The 27,593-nt window shown below is 48.2% G+C and overlaps 1 protein-coding gene across 3 annotated transcripts in view; it reads left to right on the forward strand.

The window, feature by feature from the left end:
• The window catches only part of NOS1 (nitric oxide synthase 1), a 166,200-nt gene that overhangs the window by 87,582 nt on the left and 51,025 nt on the right, over window positions 1–27,593 (forward strand). For all 3 annotated transcript variants that reach the window (XM_074356469.1, XM_074356471.1, XM_074356470.1), the window contains exons 3-6: window positions 8,615–8,741; window positions 24,133–24,261; window positions 25,614–25,759; window positions 26,847–27,009. In XM_074356469.1, coding sequence (XP_074212570.1) covers window positions 8,615–8,741; window positions 24,133–24,261; window positions 25,614–25,759; window positions 26,847–27,009 — 565 coding nt within the window. The remainder of the gene's footprint in view (window positions 1–8,614; window positions 8,742–24,132; window positions 24,262–25,613; window positions 25,760–26,846; window positions 27,010–27,593) is intronic.

The raw sequence follows: 27,593 nt of genomic DNA on the forward strand, positions 1-27,593 counted from the left end.
GAGCTCTCAGCTGCCCTCGTCCCTCAGGGCCCTCCCTCCAGGGACCCCGCTTCAATCTCGCACGTGGTATAATTATTTGACCAAAAGCAGGAGAAAAAAATCTGCTTTGGTGGAGGTACAGTTCGGGAGAAAATGACCTGGGGCAGGTATATGCCTCTGGGAAACCCACTGAGGTGAGTGGTTCTCAGGATGGGTAATGTTGAATCAGCTCATGTTCCCCCAGCCCAGTGACTGGACCCAAAGCTCTCCACCCCCATTTTTTAAACAAAAATTTTTAAATTCCCCCTTTACTGATGAGGAACTCTTTCATGGATCATGTAACCTACCCACATTTCACATTTTTTAACATCAATATAATGCCCTAATTATAAAATAAAGGAGATAGAGCATAAAATTAATTTATAATAAAAGAGCCTATAATTTAATATATCAGTGCCCAGGCACGGCCCCCCTGGAATGTCAGATGTTTTCGCCTAAACGGAGAATGGCTGCAGACGCCACGGCATCAGATGCAGATTGACACAGGTGTGTTGTGTTGGCAACTCAAATGCCACCTGCAGCGTCGCCTTGGTGATGTGATTTTCTGAGATGGCGAATGAATGATTCCTGACAAAACGATGTCCTATCTTTCTTTGATTTACCCAATAGTTGCATGCATGGCAAATTCAGTTATCACTTAAAGGCAAATTTGTACGTTAAGTCCGAACCGAGATCTTGACTGAGAAATTTAAGCTTTTTTTTTTTTTCTTAATCTACGTGGATGTCCAAAGTTTGCATGGCAGTCAGGACCCTTCTTCCTTGAGTGGGTTTGTCCCTGGTGTTGTAGGATGCCCCCCACCCCCGATGCCACCTCCCTCCCACTGTGATGCCGGGAGTGCTGGTCATCATCGTTAATAACCACCAAAGCACCCCCACAAATTGCCAGACTGTCTGCTTGGGGCTGAGAGAGTAAGTGTCTCATGATGAATCAGTGTCCCAAGTCAGGAAATGGAAGCCCAGGGACAGGGTATTCTTCAGGGCCCCTCTCGGGGCTGCTGGCCTGGGAGGATTCAAGCCCCCTGGACCACAGGGCTGCCTGGAAATGACTCATCCTCCCAGGGGCCTCGCCAGCCAGGCGGCTTTTGGGGGAGAGGTCGAAACTGGCATCCTGGATGCTGGGTGACAATGAGGCCAGCTGCCCACCAGGCCCAGAGCCCCACGAACTTGGCGTCAGTGGCTTCTGGGTCCATCACTGGTTCTCAGCAGCGACCTTGACTCTTCTGCTCTCTTGGCCTCATTTTCTTCCTGCCGTCCTTCTTTCCACTTGGACGTGGACTTATTCCCCTGCTCCGTCCTAGTCCCTTTCCCTCACAGGGCACCCCTAGTCCTGTTGTTCGGGGTGCTGCTTTCTCTCCTGTTATTTGGGGGGAGAAGTGATGCTGACTTAAACACAGACTCATCTCTCCATCCCCCAGGGGAGGTGGCCCTGGCAGGTGGTGGCAGCAGGTGAGGGAGTGTCAGGGAGGAAGGCGGTGAATTCGGGACCTTGTGCACTTGGGAACGGTCACTTTAAAATGCTGCATGGCAGAGGATATCCAGGTTGCTCAGCTTGCTGCCCTGAAGGAGGGTTCTAAAGAGGCCAAGGTCCTCAGTCCAGCATCCATCTGGACTAGCCGGTTAACCTCGCCCTGCGCTCTGATAACTTCTCATCCACTTGCAGGGCACTCGGTTACTTATGAGAGTAACTTCACAAGTCACCTCTTCAGAGCTTGCATGAATTCAGCTCCCTGAGTAGGATCTGTGGTTTTAGCCCCTGGTTATAGGTGAAGGAACTAAAGCTCAGAGAGGTGAAGCAACTTGCCCAAGGTCACACAGCATTGGCTCTACCTAGAAATCTCATGGTAAATGTCTAGAGTTGAAGAGATACCAGACAAGAGAATGTGGCTGGAGAAACGGAAGTCAGTTTCAACCCTAGAGAATCAGCTTAATTGGGGGAGGGTTCCTCCATCTGTATCAAGCCTGAGTTTTATCATCATCATGCAAATCAGCCTGTGCTGAGCATACCAGGTTGGCCTGGCCCCAGGCTAAGGCCTTTACATCAGATAATTCACTTCCTTCTCATAGCACCCTGCATTCCTGATACTGAAACCAAGGCTCAGAGAGGTGCAGTCACTTGTACCAGGTCACACAGCCAGCAAGGGGCAAAGCCAAAACTTGACGCTAAACCCATGCTCTTGCCCTCTACTGACTTTGTAGATTGCACTGTTGGCCACAGTGCCCTTGGCCACTAAGCATCAAATTTCTGAGGACATCAGAATATTTTCTCAGTCTTAAAGGGAAAGGGAGGCTCTGAGGTTGCCATCAACTAAAGACAGCTCTGAGTTGCCATCAACTAAAGACAGCCCCCTGGGGAACTGACCTCAGACCAAGTAACGACGGCATTGATTCCAGGACTGTCTGAGTTAAGAGAATCTCCACCTGGGCTGTACTTGGCGTGCCTTGTAGCTCTGAATCACCCTGGTGGCATTTTTCACCTAAGCAACTGACTTCGATAACTTGGCCATCACGCTGACTCTCGGTGCAAATTTTCATTCTCACTCTGACCATTCGAACACGAGTGGCTTCCCCAGCCCATCCTGTCCTGGGGTAGGGGAGAAAGTTCCTATTTATAGCAGTTATAGTCTTGTGCTGTGCCCTCTTCCCATCTATGTCCCCGCCACCTCGTCCAGCGGGCACCCAGCCTCTCTTTATGGGAAACAGCTAAGCCAGCCCACCCACCTCAAATTGCAGGTAACCAGAGGGCTCCCCACCGTCTTTTAGTCAATGCATAGTTACCAAGCATCTGTTCTGCCTCCGATACTGTCCTCAGAGCTGGGAATCCACTGACGAACCTCCATCGTTCTGCAGTCATAGAGCAGACAAGACATGAATAATAAACAGACACATGCAATCATTTGAGATAATGATGCGGAAGGAAATGATGATGAAGGAAATAATACAGTGATTTGGAGAAGAGTGGCTTGGGGTTGGGTAGCACGTTAGATCGAAAGGTCAGGGAAGGCCTCTCTGAAGAGGCGATGTTTACACTGAGGCCAGAAGGTGTGAACTGTGCGAAATCTAGGGAAGCATGATCCTGGCAGAGGCTGTGGTAGGAGCAAAGACCCTGAGGCAGGAACAAGGTTGGAATGTTCAAGTTGCTGAAAGAAGGCCAGTGGGGCTTAAGTGTAGTGAGTGGGAGGAGAGAGGCAGGCAGTGAGGTCAGACACGTGGGCAGGGGCCATCAGCTGTCCCACCATAGACATGAGTTCAAGAATCCTGCCCAGCTTTTGTAATACAGGAGGGGCTTCATGATCGTTCCTGAGCCTCACTTCTCCGCTACAGCATTCATGGTAGAATTCCTGCTCTTAAGAGTGCACTTCTCTCTTTATCGAGACCTTCCCCCACTCCAGCGTGATGAAATCTTGCAGAAAAGCTGCACAGAGACCCCAGACCTGCTTCCACAGCCCCCAGGTCTTCCTGCCAACTCAGGCCCCAGCATCCGCAACCAGGCAGAGGCAGAAACCAAAGGCTGTTGGAGTGTGGAGGGCAAGGAGGAGGGTCGGAGAGAGTGTGCTGTCTGCCGGGAGACGCGGGCAGGGCTTCCTGCCAGGACCAGCTGCTCCTCAGCGGCCTCCTTGCCTGGTCGGGCGGGAGCAGGCGGCCCCCACCTCCAGGGCACACAGGCCTGGCCCACCTGCTCCCCTTCCTGGGTCCTCAGGGTTGGTTAGTGGTCACCGACCAACACACGTGTAAACTCCCTGGGGAGTGAGACCCAGGACCTCCATCCCTGCTGCTTGAGAGATCAGTGGGCCCCGGCTCCCGGGGGGCCTCCGTTGGAAGGATCTGGCCAAGGTCCTCAGAAGGTTTGGAGATGCTAGACTGACTCTTGGCTTGAGTATGATGGTCCCGCTAGCGACGTGGAAGGAAAGGGCTTAGGTCTAGTCCTTAAAATGCTCAGCGGGTGGGAGGTGGTGCTTCACACCTGGTCTCATGGGGGGTAAGTGAGGGGCCGCAGAAGAGCTGGGGGAGGGTGGCACTTCTCAGCAGGAGGGGACCTTGCTGCTCACTGTCAAGTCTAGCTCAGAGCCCTCCCAGAGAAATGGGTCTTCAAGGCTGTCCTTGGCCGCCAAGGGGTGCTTTTGGCAATGCACGTTCCAGGCTTCCCAGCTAGATCCACTATTTTAGACTCTCCAAGAGGGTGAGCTCAGAGGAATTTTAACAAGCCTCTCGGTTAATTCTGATGCGCCCTGAAATCCGGGAGCCACCAGACATGACCATATGATGGCGCTGCCCTCATGGCTGGTCCACCAGAAGGCTAAGTCCACCGGAGGATGGTCTTTCTAGAGGGGTAAGGATGCTGAGAGGATGTGGGAGCCACTTAGTGAAGGCGGGTTCCTCAGTCCCATCTGGGGACAAAGGACAACTGGTGAATAAATCCTCACAGACCCTTGGGTGAGCATAGAGCAAGGATTAGGGGTAATGGGTGGGAGGCGTGAGATTGGGGTCCTCAGCTGCAGCTCAGCCATGCTTCTAAATGGGGAGGAGCATGTTTCCCCCTCCCCAAGGGAGCATCGGAGACACTTTTGGTTGTCACAGCTGGTGGTGGGGGTGGCGGGGCATGCTCCTGGTACCCAGTGGATAGAGACCAGGGATGCAGCTGGAATAAACATCTACAATGCGCAGGACAGCTCCCTACCACAAAGAATTGTCTCACCCCAAACAGCAATAGTTCCAGGCTGAGAAATCCTGATCTAAACTGAGACCCCCCTCAGGCAGCTGGGCAGGGCCAAGACTCAAGAGTACGGGCAAAGGAGAGTCACCATCCAGGCTTCTCAGAAGTCAAGCCAGACCCCATCCACCTCCATCTGTGGGGTCCCAGTGCATTTATGTAAATGAAGAAATGATAGATCAGAGTTACCAAAATTACATTTATGGATAAATACATTCACCACTTCCACCTCATCTGGGGGGACATTTGATATCTCAATTTGGGGTTCTCCACGAGGGTGAGGCCCAGTCAAATGGCTGCCCCTCCCCCATAAGCCCTGTTCTCAGTAATTCTCATCTAGGAGAACGGTGAGAAGGTGATGCTTTATTTCCAGGCTTCCTCCACTTCTCACTGGTGGTGTGACCTTGACAAGTTACCTCATCTCTCTAGGCTTCAGTTTCCTTAGTTGTAAATAAAGATAAACATAGCTCATGTTGAGTTAGTGCTGACTGTGAACTAGGCATTTTACAAGCATGGCCTTATTAACCCCCAAGAGAGGTGGCGTGTGAAGTGGGCCTTGAAGGGTGAGTAGGAGTTTGCTCTCAGCAGAGGGAAGATGGAAGGACGACTTGGAGAAGTCAGGCATAAATGTAACAGTGGACACTGTGTGCTTCTTAGGAAGAGGGGAGAGTGGAGATCAGGGCTGAAGATAATGGATGAGAATGTTCCCACTGACGCAGAAAGTTCTACCAGACCATGCTGGCTTAGAGCAAGCTTGACTGTTTCATAAAGAATTAGCGTTTTCCTTCCTCTGTTTCTGTCTGATCAGCCCACAAACAAATTAGCAGTAAATGCAATAGTAGGTGCCACAGGTTAAGGGTTGTCAGCTTTACCTCATTTAACTATTGCAGCAACCTCGTGAACTGGGTATTATTACTAACCCTATTTGACCGATGAATTTACTGAGAATCAGAAAGGTCAAGTATCCAAAATATCCAAAGTCATGCAGCTTATAACCAGCAAAGCTGTGAGTTGAACCCAGCCCCACCCAATCCACAGCCTGTGTTCTTCACCAGCGTGCTACGCCACCCATATAGCTGATACATCCCAAGCTGAGCAAATTCGTGACAATAAACCACGTATTTCCTTCAGACCTACTTACCACTGACAGACTTGTCGGGGGTTAAGAGTCTACCTCAATCCACTGATTTTGTCCCTGGGTGCATAGAAGCAAAATAGCTCCACGTTGGATGCTAACGGATGTTCCCCATGGTCTCGTGAAAAAAATGTTCTTCTCCTGTGCATCACAGACTCTTAAATAAGTCTGGGTTGACAAAACACTTCAAATGCATTATTTAAACAAGGGTGTTGAAGGCTTAAAAAAAAACAAAAAAAAAAAAACACTAAAGAAAAGGATGGTGAGATGGTGAGAAAGCAACTCTCCCTGCAGATGCACACAAGACAAGCCATGTGAGCCATTTCAGTTGCCTAGGTAATTGCACCCTGTAATGTCTGTAAACCGGCCTCATTCAGCGAGAGATGTTGGATTCCTTGCTTTTTAGCCTCTGGCTTAGAGTAAAGCATCCTGATTCGTTTTTCCTGTCTCTGTTTCAAAAAAGGAAAGATCTGGGCCGAGCATCGATCAGACCTAGATTCAAATCCCAGCTCTCCCCTCGGCTTACTCTGAGACCGTGGGAGATACATACCCTCTCTGGGCTCAGTTGTTGCATCTGTAAAATAGAGCTTTTAGTGTCTGTCGAGAGTCAATGAAACAACTTCTGTGCTAGCACCTGGGGTATTACCGACACTCAAACAATACTAACCTCCTCTCTTCTCTGCTGAATCCCCACTTATGATCATGTGATAGCCTAGAAGCAGGAGTTTTACAGCTGAGAGGGAGCTGAGTGACATTTAGAGCAGCCGTCTCAACAGACAATTCCGTTGTTTATCACCGTGTAAGTAAACCATTGACTCGGGACATGTCTGTAATCAAGAACCACTCCCGGTGTGTTTTTGGTGACATTTTAAAAAGGGTAAGACAGAATGTTCCCTCTAACGACTGCAGACCTCTTCAAACAGGATGAGCAGACGTGGCTTCCACATGGGCCACCAGGACACTGAAACAAAGCAAGGCGGAGGTTCTGGTTGGTCCCCGTGTGGCAGCTGGAGGGGCCCCATTGCGCTCAGAGCTTGGACCCTGGCTTCTGATTCATCCCAAATGACTGTCAGCATCAGATTGGGAATTAGGGGAAATTATGGAATCAAGACCAGGAGTCCCCAAAGCTGGGAACATAGAACAACAGAAGGCAAGATGGGACCAGCCTCAGCGCCTGGGGCCCAAACAGAGATGGACCACAGGGCAAGTCGCATTGTCCACAGCTAGGGGACAGACGGATGCCATAGAATGAAACTGGATGGGAGGGTTACACAGAGGCAGGTTGTTAAGGAAGCAGAAGGGCAGGAGAACAGAGGTGAGGCAGGGCTGGTCGGGAGATCTGGATTTGGGTGCAGAGTCAGTCCCATCTCAGCCATGACTTCTCTCCCTCTCAGAGGGTGGTCAACCTCTGGAACCGAGCTGAGATGGCCTCCTCCTGAACCTATCAGACTTCACAGGCAGAGAGCCAGGAAAGCTTCCTGGTTAAGAGGTCAGACTCTTGAGTCAGAAACAAGCCTGGGTTTGAATCCCAGCTCCATCCTCCCTGGCTGTGAGACTTAGGCTGGTGATTTAACCTCTCTGAGCCTCAGCTTCGTCATCTGATGATGGTTGTGAGGATTGTGGTGGTGGTAATGAAGATGATGATGATGGTGATGGTGGAAGAGGGTGGTGATGGCAGTGAAGATTATGATGCGACGAAGGTGATGATGAGAATGACGTTGGTGATAATGAGGGTGATGATAACACTGGTGTGTCTGGGGATGGTGATGATGACTATGGTGATAATGATGGTTTTGCTCATAAGGAGATGTTGGATGGTGACAAGGGTGATGATCATGAGAACGATGCTGGTGGTGGTGATGGTGGTGATGATGATGCCAGTGGTGGTCCTGGTGGTGGTGGTGGCGATGGCAGTGGTGGTACTGGTGATGATGATGGTGATGATGACAATGACGAGAAGTGATGATAAGACTGAGAGCCTCCACTTCAGAGTAAAGGTGAAGAGTAAGCTGCAATACTGTGACCGTGAGCAACTTAGTTTCTGTCTCACTTACGCCATCTGTAAAGTGGTGGTCAACATTCATACCTACCTGATAGGGTTGTCACAAGGACTAACTTAACTAAAACGTATGTAAAGTGCTTGACACATGACAAGTGCTTAGTAAACGCTGTCATTATTAATAGTATTATTATTTTTGTAATGCTATGTTCCCCCGGTTTTCAGAATAAAATTCCTTTTTATCCTGGGCTGATGTCATTAGTTTTGTGACCAGTGCTCTGGTCGGTGTGGAAATGACTTATCACCGTGGCCCACAGGGCTGGTTTCCTACCCTCTCCTTCCAGCTTCCTAGGTCTTCAACCAGTAAGTTTCATGGCTGTTAAGTTATCCAGGGGTTCTGTGTGGGATTCTACTAGGAGATGGGCCTGCTGTGTTGCTAGATTATGAAATGGGGGAATGGGGAGGGGGGAAACAAACTCCATGTCGTCATCATTCCTGAAATGATGTCTGCACACTGGGTGTGTGCCAGCCATCTATGCCGGCTTGGATGAGCTCGCCTTTGTGCTTGACCCTATGAAGTTTCAGGCTGGAAGCCCAAAGCTAGCTGGCTCCGTGTAGAGTCACATGAGTGATCCCAGAAGGCTCTGTACTGATGCAGGACTTTCAGACCAGGGCCACCAGCCGGTCACTCCAGGCATCGCATCTTCCTCACCTCCCCTGCCTTGCCTTTCAGAGATCTGGACGGCAAATCACACAAAGCTCTGCCCCTCGGCATGGAGAATGACCGAGTCTTCAGTGACCTGTGGGGGAAAGGCAACGTGCCTGTCGTCCTCAACAACCCATATTCAGAGAAGGAGCAGGTAAGGGGTGGTGCCAGCCTGGCACCCACACTCCATGGCTTCCTAAACCCTCTTGGGAAGCCAAATCCAAACCACGCTGGAGAGGAAACCAGCCAACATAGTTGGCGAGCTCAGAGCTGGGTGGGGGGGCCTGAGGCCAGGTGCACTTATCTTGGGCTACAGATTTTGGCTTTGGTTTGGTTGGGTTTTCTTTGCAAGGTTTCAATTTTTCATTCTGTTCCTACCAGAAAAGACATTCACGTGGTTCCAAATTTAAAAGGTACAAAATATACGTGGTAAAAACTTTTCCTCTCTCCTCAAATCCCAGACACAAAGTTTCCCTTCCTAGAGGAGAGCAATATTCCTCATTTTTGTGGTCCTTTTAGCAGTATTTTATGCATAGTCAAGTGTATAAACATTATTTTCATATGTTTTTACACAGATAAGAGCGCATCACATTTATAGACAGACCTTGTTTTATTGTGCTTCGCGTTATTGTATTTATTTTACAAATTGAAGGTTTGTGGCAACCCTGCATCAGACAAGTCTATTGGCTCCATTTTTTCCAATTGCATTATTTTTAATTCAATTATACACACAGTTTTTTAGACACAATGCTACTGCACACTTAATAGGCTACAGTCTAGTGTAAACATAACTTTTATATGCACTGGAAAACCAAAAAATTCATGTGACTCTCTTTATTGTGGTATTTGCTGTATTATGGTGTCTGAAACTGAACCCACAGTATCTCTGAAGTATGCCTTTATTATTTTGTGCCTTGTTATTTCTCTTATCAACGTATCTTGGGGATTAGTCCTAATTAGTTGGTAAAGACAATCTTAATTCTTTTTTCACAGCTGCATAATATTTCATCATAAGCCGTCACCGTATTTATTGAGCTCATCCTCCAAAATGGACATGTGGCCCATTGCTAGTATTTTGCCGTGACATTGCTGTAATGAATGACCTTGGCAGTTGGGTGGGCTTATCGAAAGAATAAATTCCTAGAAGCAGAATTGTTGGATCAGAAGTCGTATACATTTGTGATCTGGGCAGAAATTGCCAAATTGCTCACCATAGAAGTCATACTAATCCTATGGCTCGGTAGGAGAATGACTATTTCCCCACAACCTTGCCAACTCAGTGTGCTATCAAACCTTTCAGTCTTTGCCAATTTGCTGAGATGTCTTTTAACAGCTGAGTCAATATGGTTTCCTGAGAGTGGCTAGATTTGGCTGGAGATCACCTGAGCCTTTTTTCCGCACCTGCCCAGCCAGCTGACAGACCAGGCCAAAGCAACCCTGGTGAAGCATGTGAATTTCCCAAAAACCCCTCTGCAAGTGGAATGGCCAACAGGAGGTCAGAATAGGGAGAGGGTCCCAGGATGCTTAGCAGGGCAACTTCTTCCTTTTCTCCAGCTGCCCCATGCCCTGGATGGCACAGGCCAGGTTGCTAAACTCTTTCTTTTGATGCTTAATCTGCAGACAGTACCTTTCACCACCAACCCATGTAAGCAATGACTCATAGCCTGTCTACATAGCTTCACAGGGAAAGATGGGACATTCCAGAGCCTCAGTGGAATTGCTTTCCTTAGCTGCTGTTGGCTGGCTAGGAAGACCAAGGACATCAGGGACTCCCCAGTAGGCCAGACGCGTGATCCCACCAGCCACATACCCTCCCTCTTGCAGGGACACCTGGGAATGTTTGGTGGACAAGCACCACGGTCATCTTCTATTACGCTCTCCTCCAAAATCAAGGCCATACTGTGAGCATCAGGACTGTTATTATCTATTAATGATTAAACGAACAAGTAGAGCTTAAATTTTGTTTACATTTTCTTTCTTAATTGAAAGTAAACAGGAAATTGACACAACATTGTAAACTGACTATAACTCAATCCAAAAAAAAAAAAAATAGCAAAAGAAAGTAAACGGCTTGGCCATATACAAACCCTCTTAAGACACGGAAGGACAGAAAGAGGCCGCCTCAGGCCAGATTCAATCCATAGACATGATTTGTTAGATCTGCGCTATTTTGTCCTAAGAGACCATTTATATTTGTGCTTTGAATTTACTGCAGGGTTTCCAGTTTTTATGTATCATATTTACAACTTCTCTAAAAAATGTGGACAATCTGACCACATTGAGTCTATATTCTTAGGGTGCAATTATCTGCCTGGACTGAGTAATAGCTGCCCTCACTAAAGAGAGTATAGGCTCTCCAGTTTGCCACAATCCCCACCACTCCCTATTGTGTCCCTCTCATTAAAGCCAACTATCCATTGTCATGTATCATAACTTTAGTACTGTTGGTTTTCTTATAATAGTTAAGATGAAAGTTAAATCTTTTTCTATCTCTATCTTTATTATAAATGGCAGGTAGAGATCCAGCAAGAGGTTCACACATTTCAGGAAAGATGAGAAAGATTTCATGTTCTATGTAAATGAAGAATATTCTTACGTGTTTACTATGCAACCAAGTATTTTGTCTTGAGATTACCCAGCTTGCTGTAATGATTTGCCTTACCTACCCTCTAGGTAAGAGTGTGTGACTACTGGCCTGCAGTTACCCCTGAGATCTGGGGTATAGGGAAGAAGCAGAGGAGGCCTTGACTCTCTACCCCCCCGCCGAAAGACCCTTAAGTCCTGCTAAAATCTGAGTGATAGCAGGATTGTGGCTACTTCCTTTCATAGGATCCATCTTGGTTAGACAGTGAAGCTTGAAAAACATAACCTTGAACCTCAAGCCTGAGGAGTAGGGCTCAATGTTGGGGATAGGACAGGAGGGTTCATAGGACCTTTGTAGGGCATCATGATGAAATGATCATGCCTTGGTCCATTTGAGCTGCTATAACAGAATACCATAGACTGGGTAGATTATAAACAACAGAAATTTATTTTCCACAGTTCTGGAGGCTGAGAAGTCCAAGATCAAAGCACTGGTAGATCCAACGTCTGTTGCAGGCCTGCTTCCTGGTTCATAGATGGTCATCTTCTTGCTGTGTCTGTGGAATCTCTTTTATAAGGGCACTAATCCCATTCATGGGGGCTGCACCCTCATGACCTAATCACCTCCCAAAGGCCCCACCTCCCAATGCCATCACACTGGAGATTAGGTTTCAACATATGAATTTTGGCAGGGGGACAGGAATGTTCAGTCTACAGCAATCGGGGGAGGTGCTGAGAACTTGCCTTAAGGCCCCCTCTAAAATGGAAATTCCATTTCCTTGGAGAATGAGAAAGGATGCTGGAGGAAGGGGAAGAGACTGTGTCTTCCCGAGGTTAAAATAGCCCCACAGTTTTAGACACGGGAGCTCCTGGAAGCATGACGTATAGCCAGCAGTGCTTGGATTTACACTCACTTCTTTACCATCATCAAGTCCTCCCTGTAGTCTGTGACCCAAAAAAGGACCAAAATCGCTGGCCTGGGAGAGCATCCCAGCTCTGCTGTCTGAGACTCAAATTTCCAAATGCCTCTCAGAAATAGAGCTGAAAGGAGGCAGAGACCCAAGCTCTCAATTATGTTGGAGTTTCAGAGCTAAGGAAATAGCCCAGCTACCTCCTGCTCAACACCTCCGTAGCCACGGGGCTTAGAAATGTTGCCCAAGCTGAGCAAATTAATAGAAAACCCCATGTTTTTCTTTCCGACCTGAAAGACGGCCTCCTTTGCTTAACCTCTTCTTTACCCACTCAAGGCCACCATACCAGGAGCTCCTGGAACTGGCTCCCTTCCTCCCAGTTGTAGCCCACATTTACTGCTTTTTTAGGCATCCATGGAAGGAGTATCACTGTTAATAACACAAAGGGAGACCCAGCCACTACCTGCCTTCCTGAGTTGGGAAGAGACAGGAGCTGGTGGAGGAACAGTTGGTCTGCCTTTTCCCCGAGGAATGGCCAAAGGCAACAGAGCCCATGTGAAGCAGGGAAGATGGAGGCTAGAAGTGAGAAGGAACTTCCTGACTCAGATGACGGTCAGCTCCCTGAAGGAACCACGAGGCCCGTCCGTTAGCCCTAGAGGCACCTTCTTTTAAATTAGCCTCAGAAGGCTGAGGCTTCATCTTTACCTAGTGGTTATTTCTCTTACCAATAGTCTGGGTCAGCAGTGGGTAGGGCCAGTGAGACCCAAGTCCCTGGTCATTAGAGCACAGTGACTTCGTGATGCTTGTCTTTATCATCCCCTTGCAAATTGTACCTGGCCTGGGCTGGTGGATAGAATGGATCAGTTCAGCCATCACACACCAAATTGATCCCCCGATACCTGCCACATGCCTAGCTCTGGGGTGGAAGCAAAAGTGAGGAAGCATCATCCTCCCACCCTCAAGACCTTCACAGATGAATGTGGGGAGACAGACACGTGTACAGTGCAGGTGATCCTAAACTAGAGAGGGACACGAGACACTGTGGGAACAGAAATATCTCAGCAGGTACCAGGAAAGGTTTACCAAAAGAGGTGACATTTGATCTGGGTTTTGAAGATCATGTAGGAGTTTGCCTAGAAGAATGTGGGGAAATGCATTACAGTAAAAGGAACAGCTGTAGCTGAGAAACTGCATTTTGTTTGTCTTGCTGAGGATCGTTATTGGATCTCTGAGGTTGTCTTTAGTGCTCATACCACCTGAGACACATATTGAGTTTTTACACTATTCTAAAAGCCCCTCACAAAATATTCCTCTTAAGTGGAAATGCTACCCTAGATTAATGACATGAGAAAGGGCTATTTGTCCATTCTCCCCGTAAAACCTTAGGATATGAATCAAGCCCTTTTCTGCTTCTCTTCTTATTAAGCATCTATTTGGCTTGCCTGCCTGATTTGTTTTCCTAAGGGGAGGGGGAATGCACCCTACTTGCACACAGCACGTATATTTCCAGATACTAATTAAGCATCCATCCAGTCCTTAGTGGGTGCGAGGGGGGTCCTGGGCCTGGGAGAATTGGCAATTCCATTTGGGGTTCTTCCTTCCTATTCAGCCCACTGCCCCTCTCTCCAGCCTCTTGCTGACAAAGGCAACCAGGTAGTCAAAGAGATGATTCTCATTTTGAAATCTCCCTCCCCACGCCATCCCATCCCTGCCACCTCATCAGCAACCTGGCGGTTCCTCACCCCTGGGGACATAGGGCTTGCTGGCTTTCAAAATGTCAAAATCTGTTGAGAAGTATTTCCAGGTGAGTGTCAGCATCCCCCAGCCTCTCTGCAGAGCTCCAAATTATGAGGCAAAAGGGGAGTGCTTATGGGCCCCCAGTCTTCAGGCATTCAGAGGTCTTCGGGGCCCCTCTCCACCTGAGCACACGCCCCCACTGGCCAGCTGCTGCTGGCTTTGCTGAAGCCCAAAAGGGGGCAGCCGGACCCCGCCGGGCAGTGTCTGGATGAGGGCAAAGCAGCGCAGCCCTCTGCCTCTCAGCGACAGCCCAGCCTGCTGCAGGGAGACCATCTAAGTCAGCGCTGACTCACCGCACATTAATGATTTCAGGATAAAAATAACAGTAACGCTGATAACAATACCGCCTTGAGGTGGGTATCATTCTAACTTTGGGATCACTTACCCACAGCACCAGGGCTCAGGGCTCAGCCTAGGCTTGGCCTCCTCCTCCTGGTGACCCTGGTCAGACAACTAACTAGCATCTGCACTCAGGCTCACAGGGGCTTATAGGCCCATGGGGTTGCCAGGGGGATGAGAGGAGATCCTGCCTGAGATTGTTACCGAGTCCAAGCTGGTACCGCTTGCCAGACGACAGGCCAATAAGTCGAGAGATGAGTTGCTGGGGCCAGGAGAAGTGCCTTTATTTGCAAAGCCAGCAGACAGAGAGGATGGTAGAAGATGGTAGTGTCCCAAAGAACCATCTTGCCTGAGTTAGAATTCAGGCCTCTTTTATACTAAAAGGGGAGGGAGTCAAGTCAAGCATTTCCTGATTCTAGTCAGCCATTCCCAGCAGGGCCTGGTCAGGATGTTTCCTGTGAGTTAAACGAAAGGATTTTAGCTTAATGCTCATTACCTGGGAGGCAGGGTTCCCAGTGATGGGCCGTTATGTATAATTTAAGCTTACAGGCAACATCCCTATAGCGACTAACTTGTAATAGAATACAAAGGCTTTTCCGTATTATAGAATGATAGCATTTACTGTCACAGTAAGAGCTAGTATCTGTGGAGCTGTGGCAGGCACTGGGCTGAGCCCTTTAGATCCACAGTCTCATTTGATCCCCAGCCCAACTCAATGAAGTACCATTATTGTTCCCATTTTACAGATGAATAAACTGAGGCCCAGAGGGTCTAGTGGCTTGATGAAGGTCACACAGTTAGTAGGTGGGCAAGATGGGACTTGAACCCAGGCCATGGAGTCCTAGAGTCCCCTCTTAACTCTACAAGTCCTGGCACAGAATAAGTGCTCCCAAAAATGTTTATTATTGTTGTTGTTGTTGTTGTTGTTGTTGTTGTTTCGCTAATCATTATATTGCTGATCTAGGCATTTTGTTGCTCATTTAGGTAAAGATGTGTTGTCAATGGGAGGCAGACAGGGCAAGAAGCACTGTCCTCATTTTGCAGATGACACCCTTGTGGTCCGGAAAGGGAAGGCGACCACCCGCTGAGTCTTGGTGACACAGCTCCACCCCTTTCCCTTTATGATGATGTCATCATCCCTGTCAGTCATTCAAATCAACATAACGTGTGGCGTTCACCTCCTGGGGCCAGGCTCTAGGAGTCCGCACGAGGGAGGCAGTGAGACCTAGACCGGACAGTGGGGACTGTGAGAGCCTGGATTCCACGCCCAGCTCTGTTGCTGTCAGTTGGTAATTTGGGGATAGTCACTGTACTCCTCAGAGCATCCATTTCCTCCTCTGAAAAATGGGTTACCGTGAAGATTCCGTGAATCAGTAGATGTGCAATGATCTAGCCCGGGTGAGGCACAAAGTAAGCATGTACTAAATGTTACTTGAAATGATCATGGCCCTTGAACCTAAATGTCATCTTTTCATCAAATAGTTGCCTCAGCATCCGGAAACTCCCACCCCCAAGACAAGCTTCAGACACAGACACACACAGTAGTCATCACACCGTGACATTTGGGGTTTCATAGAATCACGCACAGACGTTCCCTGCAGAGCCCACCTGGCTGGCGTGAGCAGATTCCCTCGGCTGCGTTCAGATTGCCATCTAGGGGTGCCTGTTGATTGCTCCCTTCCTTAAGCCTATCTCTAAGCACTTGACAAACTTCCCGTGTTTTCTGTCTGTGGGAGGGTGCCCCAATTTCCTAGGATAAGCTGCGATTAAACCCATTTCTGCCCCCAGCTATATCGGGCCAGGTACCCTTTGCCTTGATCTGGTTCATGACCACAGTTAGACACTCAGATTAGATTTTCCCAAAAGCATGTTCAATCCTCAGGTCCACTTCCATGGGTTACCAGGTGTTCCTGGCGTATCCTCAGAACAGGGGGCAAAGGATGCTTTCCAGGAATTTTTATGGAACAGGGTGTCCCTCAGTTCCCAGTGGCAGCAGAATCCAAACCTTGCTGACGTTTCACCTCCCTCCGCCCAGACCATCACCTGTTCGGTGACTAGCAGGGTCTTCCTAGGTCACTTAGTTAAGGGGCCAGACTTCCATGTCCCACTGCCCTGGGTGGTCAGAGCCAGGGTGGAACCAGAAAGTAGGGCCTGAATTGACGGGTGTTTGGGTTCAGCCCTGCTGGAATTTCCACGTATTTTGCCCACTGTTTGTTTTAGTAGTGAGTAGATTCAGTGCAAGCTGTCTGAGGAGGACAATGACACTCTGGTTCGGGAATCAGGGACACCAGTTTGTACGCTCATTTATTGCATCCAACCTTATTCAAATTCTTTTCCCAGATAGGCTGAGTTGGGTCAAAGTCATTTTTCCCTCCTCTCTTTACAAACGGGTATCAGTTGCCAGAACCCCCTTCACACGGACATTTTCAGAGGTGCAGACAGCCCCAACCCTCGTCTATTTTCTGAGGGTCCCAGGATGCTTCAAAAGGTAAAAAGTCCAAAACATAATCACAAAGCTTCTTGTGCGTTTTAAATGTTTACATTTAGCAAGTTAATGATTTTAATAAACACACATATTACGATGGTGGTGTAATCGGGGTAGGCCACAGGATAATTGCAAGATTTCTCAAAATTAATTCGTAGCACACGTGTACACATTCTGCTCTGGTAATGGGATCAAGTTGAAAGTTGTTTAATAATCTGATTAGCTTGTGAGATCATTGCGATGATGAGCATCGGCTCATTTGGAGAAAAAACCATCAACAATCTCACGGGAAGATCTCTAATCTCCAGAGGCCCAAACGGTGATGAATCTGACTCCCAGGCACCCCCTCCCGTAATCAGCCTCCACGGACTGCAGAACGTGGACCACTGAATAGGGGGGAAGAGAGAGGGTAGGGGAAGAATAAGTGATTTCAAGCTTCCGTGGAGTTATTATAAAGAATGAATCACTTTAGAAGTCATGGTTTAAATACACTACGAGGAAATTATACTCCGAGGTACTGAACACTGTTGGTTAAGTTTTAAAGGTAGCAATTTTTTAATTGCACGGGTGGGTGAGTACCTGCTGGTTTGCGGGCCCCGTGGTTCTAGGGTCTGAGCTGCCACAGCCATCTACCTAGGTTCTACTTGCTGCCCCAAGGAGGGTGGTACCCACAGATTGGATGGAGCAGTGCCGCCTGGGGCTACAGCTAAGGGGCTGCATCCTGGTGTGTGGCATCTGCCCGCTGATGGGGGTGGCCTGCTGCCCAGCTCAGCCTCAGCGTGCTGCCCTCATTTTAGAACCAGCCAAGCAGGGCAAGTTGCTGCAGGCTTACGACGGAGGAGCTGGTGCCAACAGGGAAGGAATGAGGAGTTACTGGCTTTGTGCAGGTTTGGGCCTCAGCTCCTGGATTAGCTTGCTAAGGGCTGTCATAAGGGAGCAGCACAAACTGGGTGGCTTCAACAATAGGACTGTATTGTCTCAGAGTCTGGAAGCCAGAAGTCTGAGATCAGGGTGGCTCCAGGGTTAGTTCCTTCTGAGGGCTGCGAAGGGAGGACCTGGCCCGGGCCTCCCTCCGTGGCCTGTCGTGACGGTCTTCATGCTCACGTGGCATTCTCCCTCTATATGCGTCTGCCTTCTAATTTCCTCTTTTTGTAAGGACGCGAGTCATATTGGATTAGGGCCACCCTAATGACCTCATTCTAACTTAATTACCTCTGTGAAGACTCCAATAAGGTCACATTCTGAGGTCCTGGGGGTTTGGGCATCAACGAATGAATTGGGGGGACACAATTCAACTCCTAACAGACCCTACCTAGGTTGTTCTGTGTCTCCCAGGCACCTCCCGCCTGCTGTCAAGCTCTTGTCCCGGTTTCACTGTGAGGCTCCTGACTGTGACAGCCCGTGATTGGGGGAGGGTGGGGTGCCCTGGCTGTTTCTAGATCTGCCAGATTCTGACATCTAGCATCTATCTCCCTGCCTTATAATCCTCCCCCCATGTTCCCCTCACTCCCACTCCTTACTTCCCAACTTCTGCTAAAAGGCTCACATCCTCCCACTGACCCACCAGAAGTGTCCAAGTCAAAGTCGACTTTATTCTTTTCCCTCACATCCTCTCACACCACAAGGCTCTGGTCCTGCGTCCCGCACCCCAGTCTCCATCTCCCCACTTCCTGTCCTCTGCTAGTGCGGCTGGATTTCCCACCCTCTTGGCCCCTCCCCTGCACTGGTACGGCAGCCCCCTCCGGGTCTCTCAGCCTTCACCCTCTCCCTCCTGCAGTCCTCGCAGTCACAGATTTCCTAAAACTCAGCTTTGATAAGGTCACCCCCTCAATCAGGCAGCTTCAGGGGTTCTCCACTGTTCTCCACTGTCTAAGCGAAGTCTTTGGCTTAGCATTTAAGGGACTCCACGATTTTGAAATGCATTTAGACCTTATATTAAACAGCTCAGGATGCCATAACAGCACACCACAGACTTGGCAGCTTCAACAGCAGAAAGTTATTTCTCCCAGTTCTGGAGAATAAAGGTCCAAAGTCAGGGTGTCAGCATGGTCACATCTGCTGAGGGCTCTCTTCCTGGTTTGCAGACAGCCACCTTCACTGAGTCCTTACGTGGCCTGTGCACACAGAGGGACAGAGAGAGACAGCTTGTGCTCTCGTCTTCTTTTTTTTTTTTTCCACCTTTCTTTTTTTTTAAATTGAGTTATAGTCAGTTTACAATGTTGTGTCAGTTTCTGGTGTACAGCAGTGCTTCAGTCATACATGAACAGACATATATTCATTCTCATATTCTCTTTCACCACAAGCTACCACAAGATCTTGTATATATTTCCCTGTGCTATACAGTATAATCTTGTTTATCTATTCTATATACACCTGTCAGTATCTACAAATCTCAAACTCACAGTCTGTCCCTTCCCACCCTTCTCCCCACTGGCAACCACAAGTTGCATTCTATGTCTCTTCTTCTTATAAGGCCGCCAACCCTATCAGATTAGGGTCCCACTCATATGACCTCATTTAACCTTAATTACCTTCTAAAAGCCCTGTCTCCAAATATGACACAGTGGGGGTTAGAGCTTCAATATATGACTTGCGGAGGATACAATTCAGTCCATAGCAGACCTCAAATGTGTGTTGAACATGTACTATGTGCTGAGCACTGGTCTAAGGGCTGGAGATAAAGCAAAGTGAATGGTGAACAGGCTAAAAACTGTTATCTCTATCTAAATACCTCTAAAGAGATACATAAATCTATATAGAGATAGATATAACTGCATACATTCACACGCAAAAACATAGACAGTCACAAATTGCAGGCAGAGATAAGTGCTGTGAAGGAAAATCAGGCCTGACCAGGGACCAGAGAGTAGCAGGGGTGGAGTGCTGTTTACAAGAACGATCAGGAGTGGTCTCTAGCTCAGCGATGTTTAAGTGGATGGAGACATAAGTGAGTGAGCGTAGAGTTCAGCCGCTGGACTTCAGTCCTTTAGATCAGGAGCCTGCAAACTTTTTCTGCAAAAGAGAAAATAGGAAATATTTTCGGCTTTGTGGGCCACCTAATCTGCGTCTCCATCACAGCTACCCGCACCTGCCGTTGCAGCACGAAAGCAGCCATGGACAGTGCAGAAACAAACAAGGGTGGCTGTGTGCCAATAAAACTTTATTCGCGGACACTGAAATTCGAACTTCATACAATTTCATGTGTATAGGACATTATCCTTCTTTTAGTTTATTTTTATTCAGCAAGTTTAAAACGGGAAAACCGTTCTTAGCCCGTGGGCTATACCAGAATAGGTGGTGGACCAGATTTGGCCTGCGGGCCACAGTTTGCAAACCCCTGCTCTAGAGCACACAGCCGTAAGATGCTTCTCTCAGAACAGTGGGGACCACCGTGGGGCCTGGAACACAAGTCGTCGACGCACAGGAGGTACTCATTGTGTATTTGTTGAGAGAGAAAAAGAAGGGAGGGGAGGATGGGAGAAGGAATCTGGGTGTCGGGGATCCTACAAGCTGAGTTCCTGGCTCAGGGCCTCAGGCTGACATGACCTCACCAGCCACCTCCTCTTGGGCTACAAGACCATTTCCTTCCATTTCCTCGGGTCCTCTGCAGGCTTCCAGAGAGGTTTTGACAAAGCCTTTGAAATGCCCACAAGCTCAGAGACTCCTTTTCAAATTTAGGAACAGGATTCCAGGAGCCCTCCCACAGAGCCCACTGAAATCGAGTTAGTGTCTCCTGCCACCTGAAAAGCTTCTGTTACCTGCTACCCCAGACACAAACCCAGAAAGGAACACATGTAGCCGTAGCCCAGAGCCCACTTGTGCCCTGTCCCCGGCGTCCTAACTCACAGGTGCCACTACGCTGAATTTTTTAGCGTGAGCGCTTCAGTCCCCACTCAGAAAAGTCATTTGCATCCCCCGTACGGGGCCCCGACTGCTATATTAATCTCCCCGTTTGTCCCCTCCTGAGTCATCTAATATTACTGCTGGCTAATTAAAACATCAAAGCGCAAGTACAACAGCCCTGCCAGAGGCCTCCTAATGCCTGGTTTCCAGTGTGCAGTGCGTGCAGCCTGGGGGGGGAGAATGACACGGCTCAAGCCCGGGCCCCCAATTACTTGGCTCACAATGACCACCCCTCGTGCATCTGGAACCTCAACAGATGGCCTTTTTTATTGCCTGCATCTCACTCCCTCCCCCCTGCCAGTGAAGGCTGCCGGCTGCCCGCCCACCGACCACACCCCACACCTTTTCTAGGCTCCCCACTCTTCTGCCTTCCTGCCACCTCCACGGGTACTGGGCCCGACCCCAACGCCAACACCATGTCTGTTATCCCCACTCTGGGATTCCAGCTGCTTCTCAACCTCCAGGGTGTTAAGCTGCTGGTGGAAAGAATTTCTAAACTGGCTGAGTGACGCCCGGTATTTAGGGAGGATGGCTGGGGTGCCTCCCTCGGGGGCAATGTAGGGTTTTATTTAATCAAAGATGCAGATCACTAGCACGATCAGAGGAATTCGTCGCCCAGAGGCCTGCCCGGATGTGACCTCCATCACCTGCACATCTGCTAGAAGAGACAGGAGTGGAAATAGAATCCTAAAGAAGTTTAGGATGTCTGGACGGGACTTCAAAGGAAGTGGAGTTGCTTGTACTTGGCTTTGCAGGGGGACATAAGTAAAACAACTTAAGAGTTTAGCAGGATAGAGGACAAACAGGGAATGAAGGAAAGAATTCATCCAAATCCTCCTCCTGCTACCAGTGTGGTAGTACAGTAGTAATAGTTGTAACAGTGGTCATGGTACTGGGACTAGACGTTGTACTGGTGGCAGAATGATAACACCAATTGTGATGAGTCAGGACTAACAATTAGGAGGTGGTTGCAATCACTCAAATGGAAGATGATGGTGGCTTGGATGGGGTGCTGGCCAGTAGGTAGAGAGAAAGAGGACCAAATGGATTCTAGAGCTATTTAGAAGGTTAAAATGGGTAGGAATTGGGGATGGATTGGGTCTAGGGGATAAAGAGGAAGATGTCCAGGACAGCTCCCACCTGTGGCTTGCACAGGTGGTGGATGGATGGCGGTACCCAGCACTGAGATGGGAACCACTGGAGGTGACCGGATCTGGCCAGAGCGGGAAAGGGTGGAAGATCATGGGTCCTAGCACCTTCCTTTTGTCCTCTGCTCTTGCTCCCTGCACTGTTCTGGAGCTATCTTTAACAGCTGCATGCTGTCACCTGCCTCCTGTTCTTCCCCACACTCCAACATGGCGGCATGGATGCTTTAGCACAGAGCTCCTATTCCACTGGCCAGACAAGTGGCTATGATATGCCTCTCACCCCAGGACCTTTGCACAAGCTGTGCTCTCTGCTGGCAAGACCCTGCTCCCTCCTCTTTGCCTGGTTAATACCTACTTGTCTTTCTGATCTTGACTTAGAAGTCAAATACTCTGGGTCAGGTACCTCCTCTGTGTGCATCCACAGTCCCCTGTACACTGCCAGCATCCCATGTTATGGTACCCATTGCACTCAGTTAAAGTGGTTCATTCAATTTTCATCCCTCCATTAGACTGTGAACTGCATGAGGGCAGAGGTCACATTTATCTAGTTTGTCACTGTAGTCCTGGCACTTACTGCCTTGCCTGGCACGTATGAGATACTCAATAAACATGTATTGAATGAGTGAATCATGCGTTATGGCCAAGAAGCAGGATAGTCAAACAGTTAAGGTAATTTTTTTTACATTCAATTTTTTATTTTTTCTATTTTATTACTTTTTTGTTTTATTTGTATTTGGGAGGTTAATTAGGTTTATTTTTTTATTTTTAATGGAAGGATTGAATCCAGGACCTCGTGCATGCCAAGCACACACTCTGCCACTGAGCTATAACTTCCCACCTGCCCGCCCCAAAGGCATGGTTTGAAAGCCAGTCTGCCAGGATTTGACTCATGGCTCCAGCTTACTAGTTCTGTGATCTTGGATAACTTGGTTAACCTCTCTGCCTCAGTTTCCTCATCTGTAAAATGGAGATGATACAGTTGTTGCTTGGCCCACAGCAAGTGCTCATTGAATGCTACTTTTCAGTAGTAGTCCTTCAGAGTTTTCTGTGATTTTTGTCCTGGATTTAGCTGATTTAATCCTAATTCACAGCTCCCTTACCAGCCTGAGCACCTCCAAGCTGATGAGATGGGGACCCTGCCTCCTTTCTGATTCATCTCCTTATATTCATCCTCACTCCAGCCACACAGGCCTCCTTGCTGGTCCTATGAACTTAGCAAGCTCATCCCTACCCCAGGGCCTTTGCACTTGCCTTTCTCCCCTCCACTTCGTCATCATCACCTCCCTCTGTATTATAATCTTATCACCACCTGAAATTATATCATCCATAAATTAGTTTACTTATTATTTATCTCCTCTTCTCCCAAAACAATGTCCCAGAGGACAAGGATCCTGACTATCTTGTTCATCTCAGTGACCCCAGTGCCTAACAGTGCCAAGCACATAGTATTTGCTCAGTAAATACAATTTGAATGTGTGAATGCCCTTCCTCAAGGTCACTGCCCAGGGCTCTACTCTTTGGCATGAGTGTCACTCAACACTGGCTCATCTTCTCCCCTCTGTTGCTCAGCCATTGCCTCAGCGTGTGCCTGCTGCCTCTCCCTTACAGTTGCTGATGCTTGTCTGATTCACAAGCACACCTCTGCCCAGGCAGGGAGACAACTTGTCAGAAACACCAAGACAGAATGTGATTCTTATCAGTGAGGTTTAAAATGGATGGGCCAACATTGGCCAGCCCAGGCTCATCCCCCCTTACTTAATGGTCAGTTTGCTTACAGAAGTGAAGACAAGTAGGGGACTGAAGATGCTCAAGACAGAGAGAACTGTAGGTGCAAAGGCCCTGAGGCAGCGATGTGCTTGGGCTTTTTGAAAAGCAGAAACCTAAAATTTGGGGAAAATATTCTGTGCTTCAAACCTTCCTAATTCAAACCATTTCTTTCCCCAGTACTTGCCAGAAATGGTGAGTCTGGGCTGTAGCAAGAAGGCCCAGAAATCCAAGTAAATCCAAGGTTTGATTCCTCAGGCCTGAGGGCTGTTATCATTCAAAGAGACTGATGGTGTTCTTTCAGTCATTTATTTATTCAAGAAACATTCATTGAGTCCCTGCTATGTGCCAGACCCTGAGCTAGATGCCAGAGAGACCACCTGTGAGTTCCTGACCCCTCTCCATAGGACAGAGCCTGAAACGTTCTTCCACGGCACCTCCTTCTGCACAGGTGGAGGGACCAGGTTCCCTGCCACCTAGCACATGTCAGCCCCAGAAAGTCAGTGACTGGGGGCAGATTCCAGGAAGAGCATCACCTCTCCTCATCCCAGTGGAGGCAATCTTCCAGTGCCCTCAAGACCCACCCTAATATCCCATCTTCATTTTCTCCTCCAGCCCCCTGCCTCGGGAAAGCAGTCCCCCACAAAGAATGGCAGCCCCTCCAAGTGCCCCCGCTTCCTCAAGGTCAAGAACTGGGAGACGGACGTGGTTCTCTCGGACACCCTCCACCTTAAGAGCACGTTGGTGAGTCTCCCAGCAAGGGGTAGACCAGGGTGTCTCAGCCTCAGCACTGCCCGCATATGGGGCCTGCTGATTCTCATTGTGGGGAACACTCTGTGCATTGTAGGATGTTGAGCATCACCCCTAACCTGTACCTACTAGATGTCAGCACCCCACCCCCCGAGCTGTGACACCCAAAAATGTCTCCAGATATTAGCAGATGTCCCCTTATTGGGAAATTTACCCCCATTTGTAACCACTGGTGGATACTTATTTATACAAATACTTTTTATTTGTGTACCTTGTACCCAAAAGAATCTAAGGGGAGTTGCTGGTTCTAAGTAGATTCCTTTCATCTCTCACAATCTGACCACTAACGGAGTTTTGAACAAACTCTTCTTTTTTTCTCATAGCCTGTCCTCTCATTTTTTATGTTGTATTTTTAACAGTCAACAAATCAACCTAATGTTTTAAATTTTTGTGTTGAAAATGGGCCTCTTGGAGGAATGTTGTATCAGTTAGCTATTGCTGTGTAACAAACTTCCCCCAAAGCATAGTAACTTAAAACAACCACCACTAAGTATTTTTCCAAAGCCTATAGATTGGTTGAGTAGTTCAGCTGATCTCAGTGGACCTCATGCTTTTGTGGTCATCTGAGAGGTCAGCTCTGGGCAGGCTGGTCTGGGATGGCCCTGGCTGGGATAACTCAACTCTGCTCCATGTGGCCTCTCATCCTCCAGCAAGCTAGCTTGATCTTCTTCACGTGCTGACTGCAGGGTCCTGAGAGAACGAGCAGAAGCTGACAAGATCTCTTGAGGCCTTCACTCGGGTGGGCACAAGTGTCACTTCTGCCATATTCTGTTGGCCCAAACCAGCCCAGATTCAAAGGGTGAGAAGAACGGCCCCACCTCTTGATGGACCTGCTGTAAAGTCACAGAGCAAAGGATGTGACTACAGGGAGGAGAAGATCAGGGCTGTTTTTGCAATCAGAGTCCCGTAGATGTGTTCAAATGAGTTACTAGAATCACTCTACTTGCTCCTTCTTGATCAACATGGGATCAAAATCTATTTAGGGATTCAGCACCAGTGGTTCTGATTCCCAGGAAATGGCCATCACAAAGCCCCCCTTCTTCTAGTTGAATAGAGCTGACACTTTCAGAACCTTAAAATGCAAAACTTCAAAACCTTAAAAATCTATTCTTTACCTTGGCTGTTGACCACGTCCAACGATGACTGGAAGCTGGTATATGAGAAATTCCTTTTTGGGAATTAAAGGCCAGGTAAACTCCATCACAGGTGTTGGATCTGGTCCACAGCCCTACAGGTGCCACACTTGGGTGAAACTAAGTTATAGCCCAAATCTCTTTTCCTTCCAGGAAACGGGATGCACCGAGCACATCTGTATGGGGTCCATCATGCTTCCTTCTCAGCAAATACGAAGGCCTGAAGACATCCGCACAAAAGAACAGCTCTTCCCTCTCGCCAAAGAGTTTATTGATCAGTACTATTCATCAATTAAAAGGCAAGTTGTATGTCAACTCTGGGAACCCCCGAGCGCTGGATACAGACACGTCAGGTCCAGATTTGCCAACAGTTGAACCAAGACCTGAGCATAGGGCCTCTGCCTGCCATACACAGAGGCTGAAAACTGGTGGCCCAAGGGCCAGACCTGGCCCCTAGAAATGTTACAGTTTAGCCTGCAGAGTGTTGCTAAAATTGAAAACATTTCAAGCAGTTCCATGCCTGGGTATATACCCTAAAGCAATTTTCACACTTGTTCATAGAGAATGTACAAGCTGTGGCAGTTTCTGTCGTGGAATATTATAGAGCCGTGAAAATGAACAGGTTAAATCGCTGCATGTTCATGGAAATGAAGCTCACAAATAACTTTGAGCACAAGAAAGAACGGATGAGTTGTAGAAGGATACACTCAGGACAGCACCATTTATGTAAACTTTTTAAACATGTAAGATAGCACTGTACATGATTGGGGGGATATATACACTGGCAGCAAAAGTATAAATAAACACATGAGAATGCTAAATGCCACATTCAAAATAGCAGTCACTTCTGGGAAGAAAGTGGGTCTGATGGGGAGTGGTCCCTAAGGAACTAGAATGTTTTCTTATTTATTATGTCTCAGGCTTGGGACATGGGTGTTCATTGTATTATTCCCGGTACCTTTTCATAAGCCTGAAATTTTTCGTAAGAATTTTTTAAATTTTCTAAAATTGAATTCGTTGCCACCATTTAAAAATTAGAAAAGTTCCCTTTAAAAATCAGATTCCCAGTTTCTCTTGAAAGAAGATCGGGCCCCCATTCCTATCAGGTACCCACTGGCAGGAGCAGAGTTGAGGTCATCCCCTTTGGACCAAGTATGGCTCATGTGTTTGCCACAGTCCCCACCCGGCCAGTTCAGTCGTGTGTACACTGCCCAGCCTTTGTGGGTATTTGAGTTTGCAGTCTCTGCTTTATGCTCAAAGTATTGTGTCCAGATATCAATTCAGACGCGCTGTGGCTGCTGGCCTCCTGTAATAGCTCACTCCTTCCACCAACCTGTAATTTTGGAGAGAAGGTGATGCCCCTATGTCTCTTCCCTCCTCGCTCAGATTTGGCTCCAAAGCCCACATGGAGAGGCTGGAAGAGGTGAACAAAGAGATTGAAACCACCAGCACCTACCAGCTCAAGGACACGGAGCTCATCTACGGGGCCAAGCACGCCTGGCGGAATGCCTCCCGCTGCGTCGGCAGGATCCAGTGGTCCAAGCTGCAGGTAGGCAGCAAGGCTCAGCTGTCCTGAAGAGCACTTTGATGTGTGTGTGTGACAGGTGAAGGGATGAGCTTTAAAAAGGATCAGCCCCTACCAAGGGCATTTGGTGGCCATGGTGAACTCTCAGATGGTAATCAAGGGGCCCCAAATTCTCAAATCATGATTGAATCTGGCTTATAGCCGTATCTTATTTAGCCAACACAGTGGTTTGTTTTTTAAATTGAATTTGCATGTCTCTTGGTAGAGCTGTTACTTTCCAGTTTACCACAGACCCCACCACTCCCTTTTGTCTTACACCTTCTCTCTTTGCTTATTTGTATTAACTACCTTCTCCCTGAAAGCATTAGATTCTGTGTCCCCTGATCCCTTTTTCCTCTGGGTAGTGGTTTCAGTTTGGAAGTAGATCGTTATCAATCTCAGGAGGGGTCATTTGATTTTTTTGTTTGTTTTATTTTTAAATCCCTAATCCCTAGTAACCTCATAGGAGATACCGCCAGCCCTTCAGAAGTCCCTCCTCTGCCCAGCATCCCTTTCCCACATTCACTCACACCCCATACCTACTTTTAGGGGATTTTTCCTGGTTTGAT

Source organism: Camelus bactrianus, chromosome 32, assembly GCF_048773025.1.
Source record: "Camelus bactrianus isolate YW-2024 breed Bactrian camel chromosome 32, ASM4877302v1, whole genome shotgun sequence".
Classification (NCBI taxonomy): Eukaryota; Metazoa; Chordata; class Mammalia; order Artiodactyla; family Camelidae; genus Camelus; species Camelus bactrianus.